General features: G+C 42.4%; 1 protein-coding gene across 1 annotated transcript in view; it reads left to right on the plus strand.

Annotated features, from left to right (window-relative positions):
• The window catches only part of LOC129327730 (uncharacterized), a 38517-nt gene extending 24870 nt beyond the window's left edge, over window positions 1-13647 (plus strand). The window contains exons 11-21 of the mRNA XM_054976488.1: window positions 743-838; window positions 1441-1671; window positions 2169-2191; window positions 3752-3867; window positions 4085-4111; window positions 6378-6404; window positions 6868-6894; window positions 9346-9372; window positions 10411-10425; window positions 10672-10698; window positions 12961-13647. Of these exons, the coding sequence (XP_054832463.1) occupies window positions 743-838; window positions 1441-1671; window positions 2169-2191; window positions 3752-3867; window positions 4085-4111; window positions 6378-6404; window positions 6868-6894; window positions 9346-9372; window positions 10411-10425; window positions 10672-10698; window positions 12961-13493 (1149 nt within the window). The 3' untranslated portion in view covers window positions 13494-13647. The remainder of the gene's footprint in view (window positions 1-742; window positions 839-1440; window positions 1672-2168; window positions 2192-3751; window positions 3868-4084; window positions 4112-6377; window positions 6405-6867; window positions 6895-9345; window positions 9373-10410; window positions 10426-10671; window positions 10699-12960) is intronic.
• Window positions 13648-20765: the final 7118 nt, after the last annotated feature.

Consider the following 20765-nt stretch of genomic DNA (forward strand, 5'->3'; position numbering starts at 1 on the left):
GGAAGAAGGGAGGAGGGAGGGATGAGCTCTACTCAGTCTGTTAGAAGTTTGGTGCAGTCTCTACTGTAACTTCAAGGCCGAGTTCCCAGGCCTGCCAGGAAGTCGTAACCAAAACACCTGCAAGATAAGCAGCTAGCAACCATTCAGCAAAACAGGTTTTGCTCTGCATGTTCTCAGAGGCTTATTAATTGCTCTAGCAAGAAACTCATAACACATGGCAGATATGCTGGAGGCTTATCTGACAGGTTCTTTCTTTACCTAGTGCTGCTTTATACATACTCTGCACCTGCTGAAGGGTACTCCTTCCAATTCTTACTGAATTTGTTGAAAACAGAAGCCAGAAATGAACTCTGGTCACCCTTGGCACAAATATAGCTATTTCAGGCAATCTCTTTCCACATCAACAAAGTATTTTTCAGGACTCTGCCTGAATCTCTTGCTATACCCATCCCACATAAGCCCTTCCCTTCATTCACTGCATGTGTGCGGACTCATATGGGTTTCTTGTGTGTTTATTTTAAATTGTCCTGTTTTCTTTTGCAAATTTAGCTTCCAGAACAGTTGTACCAAGGAGGAAAAAGATTTGGAGAAGGGACTGTTGATTTGGATTGGGACTGTGACACAAGGGGAGAAGGTGTAAACCATATTGATATGTCTTCCATATTGGATGGTTATCAAAGTAAATCAGTGATTGATTCTAGATTCTCCTGCAGAAGCAAAAATTGTTCCCTTTTTTGTGCAGGGAAAAATCAGGGCCCAGTTGAAGTCTCTGGAAAAACAGAAAGAAATTCTTGTGCCTCAGAAACTGTCTGAAGAGATAGCAAGTCAAAAGACGCTGGTAGGTATTGCTTATTAATGCTCACATGACTTCAAGTCCTTAATGAATGAGGCAACAGACATTTCGATATGTGACATGAGTATGTGTTTTTCCGTGGCATCTATAAGCTGGTTCATACATGAAAAAATCATCACTGGATGAATGAAGCTTCACATGGTGTATATAGGTTTGTCAGGTCTATAGGTATATAGGTTTGTCAGGTTTTCTGCCATGGCAAGCAAGCTCCTATTCTCCCCAACAGAAAGAAAAGGCTCTCTCCAGCACCGACCTCTCTACAGCAGGAGAAAACAGGGAGATCTGATGTTTCAGATGCAGTGATGTTGCTGTTACACTCTAGGAATGTTGCCCATGTTACAATAGAGATTGGAGGAATTCCTAGAGCATTGTGTAGCCTGGTGACGTCGCTTCCAGTTCTTCACCTGGAAGTGCCATCACTATGTTGCCCACTACTTCCCTCCCAAATAGATTGTGGTTAAAGAACCCTATGGCAAGTGCCTTCTGTTCAAGAAAACAAAAAAGGACAAAATTCGCTATTTTTAACTTCTTTTCATGGTGCTTCATATTCAACTTCTCTCCCTTCCCCACTTTGTATATATTCTCAGGCCCAGATAGAAACAGAGAAAGGAAAGATCAGGTCTGCTTTTGAACGAATGCATAACTTCCTTGAAGAAAAAGAGGGCTTCTGGTTGGCCCAACTGGGAGATCTAGAAACAGAGATCAAGAAGAAGTTGAAAGATAATATCACCAGAATTTCTCAGGAGATTACGAATATCAGTTACCTTACCACAGAGATGGAAGAAAAGTGTCAGCAGCCAGAAAGTGAATTCCTGCAGGTGAGACCTTAGACCTCTTATGAGTTTCTGGGAGGGGAAAAAAATGGGCCATTTTCACACTACTAACCTGCTTCCATAATGATGTGAAACATAGCGCAAAAATTATGGAAGATAGCATCTTCTCGTGAAAGTTTTGCGTGACATCGCGCAAAACTCTTGCAAGAAGACGCTATCTTCTGTGGGTTTTGTGCAATGTTTCGCAACATTATGGAAGCAGGGCCATTTCCAGATTGCTTACCTGCACCCGGGACGTAGTGGCATGTTGCGGGGAAAATGCGAAATATCGTGTTTTCCCCGCAACATGCCTCAACGTCCCGGGTGCAGGTAAGCAATCTGGAAACGGCCCAGGTTAGTAGTGTGAAAACAGCCACGATCCTGGGATCAACAATTAATTTTCCTAAATGTGGAAGAAGGAGAATCCTCTCCGCTAGAACAAGAAGCCCAGTTTGTGTTTTCTCTGTGTGGTTGAGACCCACTTCTCTCTTTCTCTCTTTCAGAATATCAAAAATACCATGAGCAGGTATGTGGCTCTTTCTTGCTCTAGTGTTGCATCCTATGGAAGAATGTCTTGCTTCATTTATACACACACACACATACACTTTGACAAATAAGGATCATAAATCCAGATGAGTGCAAGCAACATTTAGAAATTCTTTTCTTCTTAGAGACACTGTGGAGGATCCTGGAATTTTATTTCCCATATAGGATCAGATCCTAAGGATGTAACTATTATAGCACTAGGATCTGACATCCTTCAGATTTGGAGGAAGGGACTGTGACCTTTTAGCCAAGCAGTCTGGCCACAATTGTGTCTGTGTTATCAGAAATTAAGTGCCTTCCCTTATGAAAAGTATGAACATAGGAAGCTGCCTTGTACTAAGTCAGATGTTTAAGCTATCAAGGCCACTTTCTACTCCAACAGGTCTCCAGGGCCCAGGGCCAGGGCCAGAGTTTCTGGCACCTGAGGCCGGGGGTCGCTTCAGGGCTGTTGCCGCCCCCACGGTGCAGCAGCTGCGGGCCAGGCACAGCAGGCAGCTTTCCAGCCCTCCTACTCAGCCACCAGCGCTACTGCTGCCAGCTCCATGGTGGGCCCCCCCGCCCTCGGCACCCCCTCCAGTGCCTCAACGCTTGAGGCAGCTGCCGTACCCACCTCCATGAATGCGCCAGCCCTGCCAGGGTCTCAGATCAGAATCTGTCCCAATTCTTTCCTGAGGTCCTTTTAATGGGCAATTCCAAAGTTTCAGCACACAAACTTGCCAAACTTGTACTCTGCTACTTAACAATGGAAATCTGTTCTGTGTCTTCACAAGTTCTCCTCATATGCTTTCTGTTTCATCCTCCTTATCCCTCTAGGGTTGCGAGTAACCTGGACAAAAATGTCCTCCTCCTTTAATAGAGGCTTAATGGGATTTTATTTACCAGGTAATGTAATTTACCACGAAAAGCTTCACCTGACTATTTCTACACACTAAGCCTTTATTAAACGGCCATATTTTTCTCCAGGTAATGAGGTCAGAAAACACACAGTCGAATCCGCTGATGGGAAGAGCAGCATGAGGGCTGATGTACAAAGCCCAAACCTCAGTTGCAGGCAACATGCTTTTGAGAGCCAGTCTAGTGTAGTGGTTAAGAGTGGCAGGACTCTAATCTGGAGAACCGGGTTTTGAGTTCCCACTTCTCCGACTGAAGCCAGCTGGGTGACCTTGGGTCAGTCACAGCTCTCTCAGAGCTCTCTCAGCTCCACCACTCACAGGGTGATTGTTGTGAATATAATAACAACTCACTTTGTAAACCGCTCTGAGTGGGTGTTAAGTTGTCCTGAAGAGCGGTTTATAAATCAAATGTTGTTGTTGTTATTACTTTAGTTGATTTTAATGCTGAGGAGGACAAGTCTATACAATAGTATTTGTCCCACTTAAAAGCCTAATCGATTAGAGTGCAGCCTGTCTTCAAATGGAGCACCTACTAATAAAGTGGGTCTACTTTTGAGGAAACTACCAACCTCCCATTTCATGCTAAAAGATTGCTGAGGGAGAATATATTTTCATGATTCCTTAAACATTATGATTTTCCTTTTTAGGTATGAAAAAAAGCCCGTGGAACATGTGGTAGAATATATTCCTGGATTAGAAGACAGACTCCAAATTTGCTTTAAAAAAAATTCTGTTCTAGAAGATGCTATGGGGAAATTTGCAGGTACTGAACAAACAGGAAGTTAGTTGGGTCTGAGACAGTTTTTCACTTGGGGTTGGTTGCAGAAAAAGGCAGTTGCTTCTTAAAGGGATGAAGTAATTTCAAAAAGTATTGCCATTTTTATTCCCCTCTGGACTTTGTTTTTAGGATAACAGAATGACACATAGTTATATGTATGAAGGTCTGAATGAATTTTCCACCCTTTTCTTCCATATAACAGAATCTCTGGAGGAAGTACTAAATAAAGGTAATTTTCCTGTGTCTGAAGGCTAAAAGAAATTTTTGATGGAGATGGTTCCTGAGAAATGGCCAGGAGGTGAAATAGCTGCTGAAGAGACAGAACTCCAATAATACATAGTTTAGGCACTAGAGGGTCTTTCCACACGAATGCCTAAAAGGTACTCATTAACTGTAAACCTGAAGATAAAATCAGATTAGTAGTTCCACATGGCATTTAATATACTGTAGTGCAGTAGTAAAAGCATTGGATTGGGATCTAGGAGAGTGTTCCCTGCTATTAAATGCTATCCCCATCCTTGTCTTTCCTCTACTGTGGCTTAAGGGCAGAGCATCTATCTGACATGTGGAACGGCCGAGGTTCAATTCCTGGCATTTCCAGTTAAATGGATCAGGTAGGAGTTGTTATGAAAGACCTCTGCTTGAGGCCCTGGAGAGCCTGTGCCAGTCTGAGTAGACAATACTGACCTCTGATGGACCAAGGGTCTGATTCAAAATAAGACAGCTTCATATATTCAAGCAAAGTCTTAAAAATTCAGCTTAATTACTTCATCGTCCTCATGGCCGGGATTCCTGGATTCAGTCAGTTCTGGCAGACTTACTGTTTTTGACTTTGAGTCACAAAGCGAGAGAAAAAAGATTCCTTATTAACGTTGCTTTATTTTTATGATTACTTTAAAGCAGGGCTTTTTTCTGGGAAAAGAAGTGGTGGAACTCAGTGGATTGCCCTCTGCAAAAATGGTCACATTTTTGGTTGAGATTGCCCTCCGGCGGCGCAGAGGGCAATCTCAACTCCCCTCTGTCTGGAGAGCAGGGGGTGGGGCCACCGGCTATGTGACCATTTTCAAGAGGTTCCAGAACTCCATTCCACCATGTTCCTGTTGGAAAAAGCTCTGCTTTAAAGAAGATTGATGATGAGATTTATGGCGGCAACAAAAAAAATGAGTAATTAAAGCTTTTCCACCCACTCACAAGTCATAGACACCAACCATTAGTCTGAAAAACGAAAACAGTTTTAAAATGAGAGGAAAATGTAAAGGGGGCCTGGGAATCTGCATGAGCAGTTTTGTAAACTTACCCATGGACTGCTGGTGCAGCACGCACCTTTTTAAAATCTCCCCAATTAGGTCTTAAAACAGATGAGAAAATAATACAAGAATATGAGTGTGGCGATTTGCTAATAATGTTGACAGGATCATAAACACTGCATGAAGAAATAATCTCTTTTCAGGGATGTCAGGCCAGACTAAATGAAGGTAACCATAGGCTACATTTAGGGTTGCCAGCCTCCAGGTAGTAGCTGGAGATCTCCCAGAATTACAACCGGTCTCCAGGACACAGAGGTCAGTTCACCTGGAGAAAATGGCCACTTTGGGGGGTGGACTCTATGGAATTATGCCATGCCAAGGTCCTTTCCCTCCCCAAACCCCACTTTCTCCAGGTTTCTCCAGGTTTTCCCCCTAGATCTCCAGGAATTTCCCAACTTGGAGTTAGCTACATTCAAAATATGAAAAAACATGGTTTATTCCTACTATGGTGAGCTATTGAAACCAGGATTCAGTTTTGCAAAAGAGTCAAATCGGGGCTTACCTCGGCAAATGTAGGATTTGTTGCCTTCGTTCTAATCAGGAAGGGTGGAGCCAAGAAACAAGCTATTAGGTCAGGATATCTGTATTTACAGATCATGTGAATCTATAGTTTATTCATGCTAATGAACCTTAAAACCCTGGTTTCAGATCCTGGTTTGATGGACCCTAACTAGCCATAGCTAGTAAAAGAATAAAACAGGAGTCCAGTTAACAAAATTTATTCTAGCATCAACATTAGTGAGCGTCCTTCATCAGAGCTGAAATTATCATAGTTAGTAGAATGCGCATGTTCAGATAATCACATTAATCATGGTTAGTTTAAGTAAACCATGTTTTCACATGATAGCCATTCCCACACGGCTTACCTTCTTCCAGAAAACAGCGTATTCATGTACAAAATTGCACGAGAAGATGCTGTTATCACGGAAGACAGCGTCTTCTCACACGATTTTGCGCGATATCAGCATCTTCCTAGCACGATTTCGCGTGTGAAGACACTGTTTTCCGGAAGAAGGTAAGCCGTGTGGAAATGGCCAGTGTCTGAACTAAGCCCTAGTTTTCATTTACATACTGATCTGAATGAGGAGTCTTATGTGTCAGGGTGTTTTAAACAAAATGTGATATCACACTGTCTTACAAGTATATGATGATCTGTACAAATTTTCTGCCCTTCTCTTCATGTAACAGAGGCTCTGGAGCAGACACTGAAGAAAGGTAATTTTTTTTTATTGAATAAGAAATGTTGGTGAGAGCTGGTGCTTGGGAAGGGAATGCGGAAGTTTATCTTCTGCTGTTTGTGGAGGCGACATATGGCAACCTGTACAACATTAATGTATTCAGTATAGGACTGATTTGAATACTTGGTGGTGGTTGCTGGTGTATGACAACTGTTGGTAGGGTTTCATTGCAAGAGACTAACAAAAATTGTTTGCCATTGCCTGCCTCTGCAACCCTGGTCTTCATTGGAGATCTCCCATCTAATTACTAACCAAGGCCAACCCTGCTTAGCTTCTGAGATCTGACAAGATCAGGCTCTCCTGGGCTATCCAGGTCAGGGTAATTTGAATATAAATCATGAATTTAGTGCAAAGGTTTTTTTTAAAAAAAATAGATGACATATATAGCTGTATGTCTGAGATTCTGATATAAATTTTTCACCTTTTCTTCCTTGTAACAGGGGCACGGAAGAAAGCTCTGAGTAAAGGTAAATCTTTGGGTGTAAATGAGAAGGAAAATTGTGAATAGGGTTGAAGAGAGAAACAAGTAGGAAGACTGTCTGCCAGTGTTTGGAAACAATATTTATTTGTTTTGTTTATTTATGTCATTTATATTCCTCCTTTCTCCCTGAGATGCAATTACTCAGTATGAGTCAGTACAGTTAGTTTCAAAAATATTTAATAAATTATGTATATATGTGCACATTTACAAAGATTTAAAACCAGCAGAAATCCAATAGAGTTGAAGAAATGTTGTAACAGAGTTTAAGCAATTCTAAAACTGGCATATTAAACAACATAGAAACTACCCAGTAGGATCATACTTATAGCAACAGGCAATATATAGTAGTAAAGTCTTTATCTCTTTACTGATGTACCTCTTTGAGGCCACTTCCTTACAGCCATCCCACCTGTGTAAAAAGCCCTCTTGAATACTTCAGTTTTATGTAGCTTGTGGAAAGCCAGAAGAGGGGGAGCTTTCCTGACCTCTTCAGGTAGGCCATTCCATAAGGCTGGGGGCCACCAAAGAGAATGCAAGTGTACGGGCAGCTGTTTATTTTGCCCCTGTGCTAGGTGGCATCTGTAGAAGGCCCTGTTCAGATGAGTGAAGCTGCCATGGTGGAACATAGAAAGAGAGGTTGCCTTACAAATATGATGGAAAGAGGCTGTGAAGGCTTTGCATGTGGTAGTCAATATGTTGAATTGAGCCTGGTAACTGATTGGTAGCCAAAAGAGTGACTGCAAAATGAGAGTGGTATTCATGCCCCTTCTAGCTCCCAATAATAACTGAGCTGCAGCATTCTGCAGCAACTGAAGTCTCTGAGCTAACTTAGGTGATCTATGTACAGTACAGTACAGTAGTCAGGTCTCAGTGTTACCATGGCATGGATCCACATGGTCAGATTGGCCATGTTGAGGTAGGGCACCATCTTCCAGGCTATACTGAGTTTGTAGAAAGCATTTTTTGCAGGTGTCTTCACTTGTTTTTCTAGCAGTTGCACTGGATCCTGTATAACTGAGTCTGCCAGGATCAGACAGAAGTGGGGAGTACAATGTTCTTCAAGATCTCTGCCTTTCCAACCAGCATCACTTCCACCTTTCTGAGTTCAGTTTCAGTTTATTTTTTTTAATTATTTGACCACAGCTGTCAGGCATCAACCCAAAATCCCTACTGCATCCCACAGTGATTTGGTTAGTGAAATATAGAGCTGGGTGTCATCTGCATATTTCTCCTGAAGGCTTTATGTAGAGGTTGAATAACATGGGAGATAAGATTGCATCCTATGGAACCCCGCAAGATAATTTCCTCTCTGGAGATAGCTGGTCTATATCTAAGGTGAATGCTCTCTCGAAGACAGTGCCACAGCTCATATATGGGACATTACTAGGCCCGGTACCCTCAAGTCTAGCTCTTTTGGAGAAAACTCAATCTAAGTTCTTAAGAGCTATATTTGGATTTCCATGTAGTGTCCCAAATGCAACTTTACGTTTGGAAACTGGACTGCTGAGAATAGAGGCTAGGGTAACTCTGGCTTCAATCAATATTTGGCTTAAGCTCAGCCAATGTCCATCGGATATTACTTCCCTAATCCTTAAAGATAGGTACTGTTCTGCCTGGCTCGGGACCACTCATCAGAAATTAAAAATGCTGGGCTTCTCATTTGAATCCCTACAGATGATGGCCCTGGACCAGGCAAGGGCTGTGGTCAAACAGCGAATACTGGATGTCAAAAGACAGAGGGGTCTTGCGAGGGTCTCCAATTTCCTAGCCCCCCCCCCCCAAACAAGATATGTGGTTTCTCCAGCCTCTTATCTATCAAGCCTGGAGATCCCGTCCCATCGTAGGGCTTTCTCATTACCCCGATGTAACACATTCCCATCTGCAGTACTTGAAGGCCGTTATAAGAAGGTCCCAAAGGCTGAGCGAGTTTGTCCATGCAAGGCAGGGAAAGTAGAAACAATTGAGCACATCATGCTTGCTTGTAAATTCTACCATGAAATACGTATAAAACATCCAACCTGCACTGAAGAAGCTTTCAAGCCTCCCTCGCACTGAGCAAACGAATAAGCTCCTGTTAGGTGCTGACCCCCAGATCACGTTGGCTAGTGCCAGATTTTTAGCCGCGGCGTGTAGAATCCGCAGGGAATGTGCAAAGTAACATCTGCTTTTATTTCTAACCCTGAAAACCCACACTTTTGTACGTATATAGCCAAGTTTTTATATAATTATATATTTATATAATTATTTTTATGAAGTGGTGTATTTTGTGTATGACACTCACTTATGTTTTTTACAAGTCTGTACTGGTTTTTAACTGTAAATAAATCTGACTGACTGTCTAAGGTGAATGCTGATCCTAATGAAGAACTTGGTGCATAAATGAAATGACACTGCTATCACAGTCTAACTTTACCTTTTTCATTTTCCCTTCTTCTAGCAGGGTCTCTGAGGATATGGAATAAAGGTAATTCTTTCGGACTAGAGGAAAAGGGAAATTTTGAAGATGTGTGTTTGAGCAGATATATTGTCGAAGGCTTTCACAGCCAGAGAACGATGGTTGTTGTGGATTTTCCGGGCTGTACTGCCGTGGTCTTGGCATTGTAGTTCCTTACGTTTTACCAGCAGCTGTGGCTGGCATCTTCAGAGGCGTAGCACCAAAAGACAGAGATCTCTCAGTGTCACAGTGTGGAGAAGTTGTTGGCAGGTAATTTATATCTACTCAGGAAAGTGGGTTTGGGCTGAGTCATCCTGTAAGAGTTTCCCAGGGTGTGGAATGCTAATGGAGGGAGTCTTCACTGTATCCTGAGGATGTTCTTTTGCATATGGATTGGTGCTTGATATGCTAATCTAATCTGCAGAGAAGATTAAATTAGCATATTAGATTAACATATCAAGCACCAATCCATATGCAAAAGAGCATCCTCAGGATACAGTGAAGCCTCCCTCCATTAGCATTCCACACCCTAGGAAACTCTTACAGGATGACTCAGCCCAAACCCACTTTCCTGAGTAGATATAAATTACCTGCCAACAACTTCTCCACACTGTGACACTGAGAGATCTCTGTCTTTTGGTGCTACGCCTCTGAAGATGCCAGCCACAGCTGCTGGTAAAACGTTAGGAACTACAATGCCAAGACCACGGCTGTACAGCCCGGAAAATCCACAACAACCATTGTGTTTGAGCAGGTTTGAGAGGAAATCTCATTGATAACTCTTGAGGACCGCATCTGAAATACAATATCTGATGAAAGACCTATGAGTTAATTCAATGTTGTTGTTGTTGTTAGTCCATGTTTCTCACTGAGATCCAAGGCGGATTACAACAGTGCAAGTGAAAATATAGTTGTCAGCTAAGACATTCACTGAGCAAAGTAATGAATAGCAGTTAGGATCTCGATGAGGAATGAATGTGAGAGAGGTCCTTTTAAAAACAATATGAAGCATTACTATATGGAGGGAAGTCTGACTATGAATTTCTCTCTCTTTCTTCCATATAACAGGCCCTGTATACAAAGGTAATTTGGGGGGACTTAATAAGGACAGACATTTTAATGGTACCAGAGGGAGAATGGGGTGGCAGGGGTGTTAATCTTGGATACCGTAACTGGCAACCTAGAAACAATTCATTTATTTAATCTTGTCCTAATTTATTTCCAGATTTATAAAAAGGTTTCAGGGGGACATAGTTTTTCGGGGGAGAGGGGTTACATAAAAATGATACACTGTTGATAAATTGTGTCATTCTTTCCTCCTCATAACAGCATCTTTGAAGCAAGCGTTGAACAAAGGTAACTTTCTGCCAGGAACCAAAGGAAGATGAACAACATTTGAGAAGTGATGGGCACTTAATGGCAATCTTTTGTTCATGGATTTAATCAGGTTACATTAGGCAAAAAATGTGCCAGTGTGATGTAGTGGTTCGAGTGTCAGACTAGGATCTGGGAGACCCAGGTTCAAATCCTCACTCTGCCATGGAAGATAGCTGGTTGAGCTTGGACCATTTACATATGCACTCTACCTAACCTACCTTACAAGGTTGTTGTGAAGATAAAATGGAGGGAAAGAAAATTATGTAAACTGCCTTAGGTCCCCACTGGGGAGAAAGGCAGGGTATAAGTGAAGTAAAATAAAATAAATGGTGGGGGGAGGAGGGGTCAGTTAATTCTTTTATTTTCCTCCACTCACCCAGCACAGTAACTGAGGGCCAAGCTACACATGACGAATGACACTTGAATGGCAAGTGTATTTCTCCCTGTTCACTTGCCCTCCACTCAATCCACTTGCCGTTCAAGTGTCATTCGTCATGTGTAGCTTGGCCCTGAGTTAACCAGAGTACAGGGGATGCTGATCACAGGGTGGCCAACGAATGAGAATTTATGTGGTGGTCAAGTAAAGCCCTATCTCAAATCATACATCATCTACCAGCTCAGAAGGCAGCCATGGGCAAGACAATATTCTCACACCTCTACAAATCTGCTATTTGAGGATAAAAACGTTGGTCTGCATCGCAGAACTCATATAAGGAGTGCTACCATAATGCATGTCATATTCCTCATACTCTCTAAAGCACTTGTTGAAATGATTGATATTATAATTAATATATAGTCAAAGGAGCAGCTTTTTTAGTTCAAGTGTATGGCCCTTTCCAGGGCTTTTTTTTCTTGGAAAAGAGGTGGCGGGACTCTCAAGAGGGAAATGAGGGAGAAACACACGGGATTATTTGAAATCATATTATTTTCACATGCTATTGCCGAGTATTTTCAAGAGGTGCCGGAACTCCATTCCACCGCATTCCCACTGAAAAAAAGCCCTGGCCCTTTCAGTGTTCTGATGTTATATGATTAGAGTGAACATGCATTGCATTGGCCTGTGCCAGAGGCTGCTTCGATTCAACATGAAGGTCTTCCTGCTTCAGAATATAATGCAGAGCAGATTTCTTTATTAGAGAATTGCTGCAAGCCATAATAGACAATATTGACGTTGATAGACCAACAGTCTGACTCAGTACAAGATAGATTCCTGTCTTCAGATCTGATGCTGTGATCTGAACTTCCTAGGCAAATTTTCAATTTTCATCTATGCGCATGATGGCATTCTTAAGTTTAAGATAAGCTTTCCAAAACATTGGTTGTCAAATGGTTAAGAATTTAAAAGACTGATATATCACTAACTCCAGAACCAATTTGTCCATGAAGCATCACTTCTGCCTTAACTGGATTGGGTTTGTTCCCTCTTAGCCGCTTGACTAGGCACCAGCCCACAATGGAGACAGTCACTTCTGGAAGCTTATTTAGAATATAGAGGTGTTATCAGCATGATGATAACCAGGGCTTTTTTCTGGGAAAAGAGGTGGTGGAACTCAGTGGGTTGCCCTTGGAGAAAATGGTCACATGGCTGGTGGCCCCGCCCCCTGATCTCCAGACAGAGGGGAGTTTAGATTGAGGCAAGCTAAACTCCCCTCTGTCTGGAGATCAGGGGGCGGGGCTACCAGCCATGTGACCATTTTCAAGAGGTTCCAGAACTCCGACCCACCGCGTTCCAGCTGAAAAAAAGCCCTGATGATAACCCACTCCAAAACTACAGACAAGCTCTCCTAGCAGCTGATTGTAGATATTAATAGTTAAGTCAACTGCTTTTGTGGTGAAGACGTGTAAGTAGAGAAACTTAATTTAAGCTGTCCGTGCTTTTTGGAGCACAGGTGAAGGTATAACTTCCAGGGCCATCCTAAGCAGATTAACACATTTCTCATTGAAGTCAACAGGCACTGTTAACTCCCATGTGAAGACAAAGGTCTGTTGCCCTTTTTTGAGTGGGTAATTGGACTTTATTTAGGGCCACCCAGTTCTATAATAGTAAGATTTATGACATGAGTTTAAAAATTAGCAATCAATAAAAGTAAAAAGATATCTCAGTCACAACTGATAGAAATATTAAATTTCTCTGGTCACAAGGAAGAAAGTAGCAAAAACCATGTTGGGGGTATGGCTGTTTGGAGCAATATTTTCCTGATGCCATCCAACTGTCTCTTTCCTTCTCTCTCTGTCCTTCAGTGAAGGTGATTCTGGACCGAAGTACAGCACATCCCTCCCTTCTTCTGTCTGATGATCTCAAGAGTGTGAGATGGGAGGACAAATACCAGCATCTGCCTGACTGTCCTGAACGATTCGAGTTTATGCCTTGTGTGCTGGGCTATGAGAAATTCACTTCAGGCAAACACTGGTGGGAGGTGGAAGTGAAGGAGGAAGAGGAGGGGGCAATATGGGCCGTGGGAGTCGCCAAGGAATCAGTCGCACGGAAAAAAGAGGTCCGCATTAAAGTTGAGGATGGGATCTTTGCTGCTGGAAAAACATCTGTACTCCTACCGTATCAGCTTAGTGCCTTTACTTCCCCCAAGACAACCCCTTTGATCTTGAGACATCCAATCAGGAAGATCCGGGTATCTCTGGACTACGAAGAGGGCCAGGTGGGCTTTTATGATGCTGAAACAGATTACTGGATTTTCTCTTTCCATTCAGCCTCCTTCTCAGGCGAGAGAGTTCGCCCCTATTTTTGGTTGGGGAAAGGAGTCAGGCTAAAATGCTGAATCAGAAACACTATCTCTACCCAAGGGACTGCAATCTTAAGCTTCCAAGCAAAATTTCTGGTTCTCAGTCACAGCATCCTCCATCTCTGGGGCAAGAGCGATGGAAGTAAATAGAATCTACATTTTAAAAAATGCCAATAAAACAAGGTTAAAAGTGCCATTACATTGCAGTACTTAGAAATAATTCATGACCCCAAAATGTAAAAGAAGCAGCAGCAACACCACCACTGGGGGAAACAATCCTAAACTGGTCTACTCAGAAGTAAGTCCTATGTTATTCTATGGTCTTACTCCCAGGAATGTGTCCTTGGGATTGCCACCTGGATTACCTATATTTTGGCAGGATTCCTGTGCCTTCTTGGGCAATATGACAGGCAGATATGGCTTTCCCATTACTGCATCTCTGTCTGTTGCATTTGCTTGTCATTTTATTTAGTTAGTTATTTAAAGCAGGTAAGGTCTAACCAGAGCAGAGCAAAGTGACACCATCACTTTGAGTGAACTGGACACTATACTTCTGTTTATACAGCCTAAACTCACATTTGCCTTTTTAAGCTACTGCATCACATTGCTGCCTCATGTTTGGTGTATGATCTACTAAGACCCCTAGATCCTTTTCACACATACTACTGCCAAGACAATCTCCCCCATCCTGTAATTATGCCTTTGATTTTTTTCTACCTAAATGCAGAACTTTGCATTTATCACTGTTGAAATTCATTTTGTTAGTTTTAGCCCAGTTTTCCAGCCTGTCAAAGTCACCTTGAATCTTGAATCAGTCTTCTATTCTATTTGCAGCCCCTCCCAATTTTGTATCATCTGCATATTTAATGAGCATTCCCTCGCTTCCTTCACCCAAGTCATTTATAAAGATGTTGAACAACACAGGGCCCAGAACACATCTCTGAGGCACTTCGGGGTGCCATGGGTGCCACCCATGCCCACTTACTTGGCCAGTGGAGGGCGTGCTCCCCAGGGTGCCCCCAGGTGATGCAGTGCACTCCCGTTCCCACAGTGATCCAATTCAGGCCAAAACGCACCCTGCAGTGGGTCAATTCAGCCTCTTGGTGAGCATGGAAGCACTCCCAGGCCGCCCTTTGACCCGCATGATGATATCACTTCTGGGAAGTGATGTCATCATGCAAGCCAGGCGCGCGTGTGCACTGTGTGCGTGAAAAAAAACCCCAGGGAGGTGGAAGGTGAGTGCCAGGCTCCCAATTTTCTGCCAGGGGGTCAAGGGACCTGGCAACCCTAGAGGCACTCCACTTCTCACTCCTCTCCAAGAAGATGAGGAACCATTTACAAGCATTCTATGGGTATGATCTGTCAACCAGTCTCTCCCCAGCCTGGACGCCATGGCTGTGAGTCACGGCAGGGCCATCTGCCACAGCAACAAGCTCCTGAAGGTCTAGCAGCCTCATACACAGTACACCGTGACTCTGAGCTGCTGCTAGGCCACAAACCTCCACTGCGAGCCCCTACGTACCCAGCCCTCAAAAAGGAGCAGCTGAGGAAAAAGGAAGTGTGGTTGGGCAGGAGACAAACAAGAAACAGTGTTTGGGAGGGGGAAAGATGAAAAGGGGAGGGTCTTTGGAAACCGAGGTGAAAGAGCAACATCATAAGGAAGCAACTGCAGCTGCCACTGGGCGTGAGTTCCTTGCTAGGCTTGTCATCACCACGAGGGATGGTGGTGAAAGGGAGCCCCACACAATTCCCTCAGATCTCCCCTATGATTTTTTTTCACAGGCCCTTCTTGTTATCGTTATTGATCAAGGACAGTCCTTAAAGATTTTTTTTTGCTCCTGTCTGTGATGTTATTTATTTAATTTGAATATTGATATCCTACTTCTCTAATTGAAGAAACCCAAAGTGGCTTACCACAACAAAATACAATATACATAAAGCAAATAAACAGACAATACAGCAATATGTCTTGGGTTGTCTGTAGTTCTGCAAATGGCTCTTCCAAGGCAGTGGCTACATGTTTTGGCTATTGCCCTTTGGCTCATGCCTCTGGTCACATCCGATCTGTTCTGGATCTGTGGGTCTTCTGGCATGCCAGACTTGCCCTGCAGATGTTCACTGAGCAGGGCCCAGAGTTATATCCATCACTGAAGGTTGTGACCTTGTGAACTAGTTGAACCTGCATTTTATGTTGGTCTGCAGAAGAATAGCAGAACTTGAGTCCAGTGGTACCTTAGAGATTTTCAGGATACGAACTTTCAAGAATCAGAGCTCCCTTCTTCAGACTGATCTTATTTTAATTTAATTTTTTATTTATTGGAATACTTTTACCCCACTTTTCTCTGCTGAGTGTAGACTCAAAGCAGCTTACAGTAAAAGAAAGCAACAGGCCTCAAATACATACATTTAAAAAACAACAAATCTACCTGCCAACAGCAAACTAATCCACAGAGGCAGGGAAGTGACCAGAGCAGGTGGTAAAAGTTCTCTGTCTCCAAGGGATTGGCAGTGGCTGGGAATATATTGTACAAGCAGACTTTGGAGTCATACATTTATTACCTGTTCCAAGAAATGCTGCTTATCAGTTGCAAAATTGTGGCTCATGAACTTGCCTGATTTGTTTACTAGCAATATGATAATGAAGGAAGATAAGCTCACCAGCTTATCTCTGGAGAAAGGAAGCAAGGGGGAGGAGCAGGAATGTTGTGGGGTGCCAGCTTTCAGGGAAGTCGAAATCGATGCTACATTACAGCCCTGGGCCTGTGCAAGCAATGTATGAAGACTGAGAGCCAAGCTACAATTGATGCCTGACACAGGTTGGACACTTGTCAGCTTCCCTCAAGTTTTGATGGGAAATGTAGGCATCCTGGTCTTGCAGCTGTAATGGAGAGCCAAGCTGTAAAACCAGGACGCCTACATTTCCCATCAAAACTTGAGGAAAGCTGACGAGAGTCCAACCTGTGTAAGGCGTCACCTGTAGCTTGGCTCTGAGAAATTCACAGTTCTCAGCCAAGGGTGAGGCTGTTTTGCACGCCAGTGGGAGCCACCTCTTCAGTCTGACTCAAGGCACCAGGTAATTACTCTAATGTTAGCTGAATAGTGTGTCAAAGCTTTCTAAGCTTGGAGACTCTGTTTACAGGAAGCAGGTTTGTTTCCCAGCCATCGATCCCCACACAATTACTCATGAGCCCCCAACTTTTATTCTAACCGTAAGGCGGGTGACATTTGCCTACTAATGGGGTAGTAAAACATGGTCACTCTCCGACCAGGGCCAGGAATCTTTTTATTTAAAATGGGGAAGAACAACTGAAAATGGACAACTGATGGCTTTGTTGTCTATGTGCCCCTGCAAACCCAGATGAATCCTGCCATGAGGAGCCAAACATCAGGATTTCTAACAAACCTGAAGCAAGATGCCCTTTCTCTTTAACAGAGACTTAATATGTTTGATCTGCAGCAAATGCTATAGGATATTATTTACTGCCATGCCATTAAAAGCTTCAGTAACCTGTTTCCACACATAAACCCTCTATTTACTGTTGTACTTTTTTGTCTTTTAATTGTGGATTTTGCTCAGGACGGAGGTCCCACTGAGTTCAATGTGGCTTACTTCCTAGGGACTGTTTTGTGGTCCAGCAAGCCTTGAAAAGGAACACTGAAGATGTTTGTTTGTTTGTTTGTTTGTTTGTTTGTTTGTTTGTTTGTTTGTTTGTTTGTTTGTTTGTTTGTTCGTTCGTTCGTTCGTTCGTTCGTTCGTTCGTTCGTTCGTTCGTTCGTTCGTTCGTTCGTTCGTTCGTTCGTTCGTTCGTTCGTTCGTTCGTTCGTTCGTTTATAGCCTGCCTTTGTCCATCTAGACTCAAGACACAGAATAAAACAATGTGATTGCATAGACGCCCGATAATTCAATAGGACAAGAGTTACAAAAATTAGAAACTGCAAACAAAAATAAATCCGACATGTCAAACAATGTAGAAAATAGAATTACAAAAGTACAGAATAATCCAGTAAGAGAATGAATTTATGGCATGTGGCCAAAGGCCATCACAATCAAGCAAATAAAACTAAGTAAAACAGATAAGCAAAACATACACAAACAATAAAACTATGATGTTAAAAACATTAAAATTACTTAAAACACAAAAGCACATTCATTATACACATGAAGGAATCTAAGCATACCTTGAGCCTTGATTTTCTTAGCTGTAAGAGATGTGTAGATCCAGGTCAGAAAGAAGGAAGGTTAATTTTTCCATCACAGGAGAAGAATCAATGTTTTTTTAAGATTTTCCCAAGAAATGTATTTCTGGGCTCTGTATACAAAGGGCAGAACAAAAGATAATGGGAAGGTCTTTTGAGAATGAAGCTCCACAAATACAGAAATGGACATCAATTGGTATTTGTGTGTTATATGACCCTCAAGAATGAGGGCCTTCTAGAATGGTTTGAAACCTCCGAGAAGTTAAAGCCATTCTAAGACTAGGAAAGGTGATTTTGGACCAATAACAGGATCTGCCATGGTCCCTCTTGAACAACTTGAACCAGGGAGAAATTTGGAACAGAGAATTGTACTTCTGTCCAATGCAGCATCCATCTTAATGATCAAGTCTTGTATATTGAGACTGGGCAAGGGAACCAAGCAAGATACTACTTACAATATACAGGTAAGACATACCATATGTTGTGGCATAGATCACGGTCCCATTCCCTTTACAAAAGCATCTTCATAAACTGTTGTGTCACATCACAGCTCCATTGCCCTTATAAAAATGCCCTCAGAGCGGTTCCATTTTACATTTGCAAAATGGCAGCACTGTAGGAGCTTCCTCCAAAAGGTGAAGGCCACAACAGAAAAAATACATGTAAGAGCAGTTATCAGTCTTACACATCTGGAGGATGCCACCTGTAAGAATCCTACTTATGGAAATCCTCCTCTTAATGATGAATTTAGACTGAAAAGGGGTGGGGGTTTTTTAATGAAACCGCTGATGTTTAGGGTTGCCATGACCTGACTTCTTTCCCCCTTTTTCCTCTACCAGAATAGAGTCTCTGATGAAACAAACACCAAGCGGCAGTAACTGGATGCATTTTTTTAATCAGCAGAGTGTGTTCAAATGCAGCCCCTAATCAAGGAATCATGTAAATAATTCACCCTTCATTGGAAAAAAAAGATCTTAACTAGACTTAGGTGTCATTTGGAGAATGGGTCCAATCGCTCTTTAAAAACCAACTAGATTTCCAGGTTTATGAGCTCTTGAGAGTCAGAGCTCCCTACATCATGTTAGGGGTGATCCCTCAGTGAAAGAAACTTCACAGTGTTTTGGACACATATCATCTTCTCCAAGATAGCCCTGAGAAAAAGTTCTGCCCCTTTAATAGAGTCACATTCTGTGAAAATAGGTGGCTGAAGCTTTTAAGGACATGGAGGTAAAAAAAATTGTATTAAAGGGACAAGACTTTTCTTCTCTCTAGGCAGTTGATAACTCTAAGATTGGATCCAGCCAGCTTTTTTGTTTGGCCTCATCCAATACCCCACCTTATTACAGTCCCCTGTCCCACATGATTTTGGCCCATGCAAGCCATTTATTTATTTTATTATTTATTAATTCGATTTTTAACCCACCCTCCCTGTGAATGGACCACCACTCTCCATCTGACATCCAGAAATTTAGAGCATAAGTGGACCAGATGTTGACGCAATGCACTGAATACTTTGAGAAACTGTATGATTTTGACAGGTCAGTTTTCAAGGCTATGACACTCCTCTCGCTTGACAATCCTGTGGAATGGGCTTCATTAGAGAGTTTTGTTTTAGCCGTTGTGGACATAAACTTTGACAAACTGTTCAATTATTCCTCTATTTTTTCAGAATGCTGAGAAGAGATCTTCTCACAGGAACAGGAGATAGACCAGAGGTGGGTGAGGTTTTCAAAGAAATGCCAGACAGCCAAATGTTGACGTTGGTCTCTTTTGCACTTTCCATCCTTGTGTCCAGTTCCTACTGTGAGAGAGTCTTCAGTTTAATGACACAATTGGAGAGACAAGAAAGAAACCAGTTGAGTGAAAGCCTTGTGAAAGCGGAGCTGCAGATGCAGTTGGAACATCATGAGAAATTCCATAATTTCCGAAAGAAGAACCTGGAGTTGCTGCAAGAAGCAAGGATAAACATTGCTTCAGGACGGAAGCAGAGTGAGAAAATCCCACAGAAAAACCAATGTTAATGCTTGTGCTAGAGTGCCTAACAAAGCTTGGAGTTTAAATAAAGTGCTGGAGCATAAAAAAGCAATTTCTTGTTATTTTACAGGAAAGGGGCTTACTCTGGATAGGAAGCCTACAAGTAATATAAAGTGGGGGAAAGGCAAGGGAGTTGGAAATGATGTAAGGTAAGGATTCAAGGAATTTAAATTTTGAAAGGTGACTTCATAGGAAGGTGAGAGTTTGAGGGCTTTACCTTTTGACTTGGAAGTGCCATCATGTGGCATCACCTTATCTTTGATCTGGAAGTGACATCATAGGACACGACATCACATCCTTGCTGAGCTCTGCCCTCCCTTGGCACCCCCTACCAAATCTGCAGGAATCCTACACCAGTGTTGGCCACCCTAATTTTTGTTACAGGTGGAACTGACTGGTCCAAAAGATACTATGATGCTGTAACATAGTAGTTAAGAGGATGGGCTACAAATCAGCACTTTGCTGGTTTGAATCCCACTACTGCCACAAGCTTAGTAGGTGGCCTTGGGTAAGCCATTCCACACAGCCCCAGCTGTATTGTGGGGATGATAATAACACTGACTTTGTTCATCACTCTGTGGGGCACTAATCTGCCTAGAAGACAAGTATATAAATGCAATTATTATTATTACGCTCAGGGACTCAAGAGTATACCAATGTGAGCGATTTTATCTACAAAGGATAGAGTAAAGGTACCACAGTGGGCAACAAATTGTTACATTGTGTTTTTTCTTGCCACTTTCTGCTTTCTTAGCAGTCTTGAGTCTTAACTAACTGTGCAGGCAGAAAATTCGGTAAAGAACTCTTGAAATGCTGCTCTGAAATCTGAAGGGAGACTTTATCCAGAATTCAGAAGAAAATCCAAAGAGGTATGTCGTCAAAAATGGCAAAATTGCCCATACAAAGAAAGGGGAAATATTTTATCCCCAAGGTGTATGAAATCTTTTTTTTAAAATGCTCTTTCCCTTTGGAAGCCAAAGTGGATTAAATAACCTGTATGAAAGTGAGCCTCATAGCATGGTAAGGATTTGAACCCAGGTCTCTGTTCCTAAACCATCACTTTTTCTAAAACATTAA

This window comes from Eublepharis macularius, chromosome 4 (assembly GCF_028583425.1).
Source record: "Eublepharis macularius isolate TG4126 chromosome 4, MPM_Emac_v1.0, whole genome shotgun sequence".
Classification (NCBI taxonomy): Eukaryota; Metazoa; Chordata; class Lepidosauria; order Squamata; family Eublepharidae; genus Eublepharis; species Eublepharis macularius.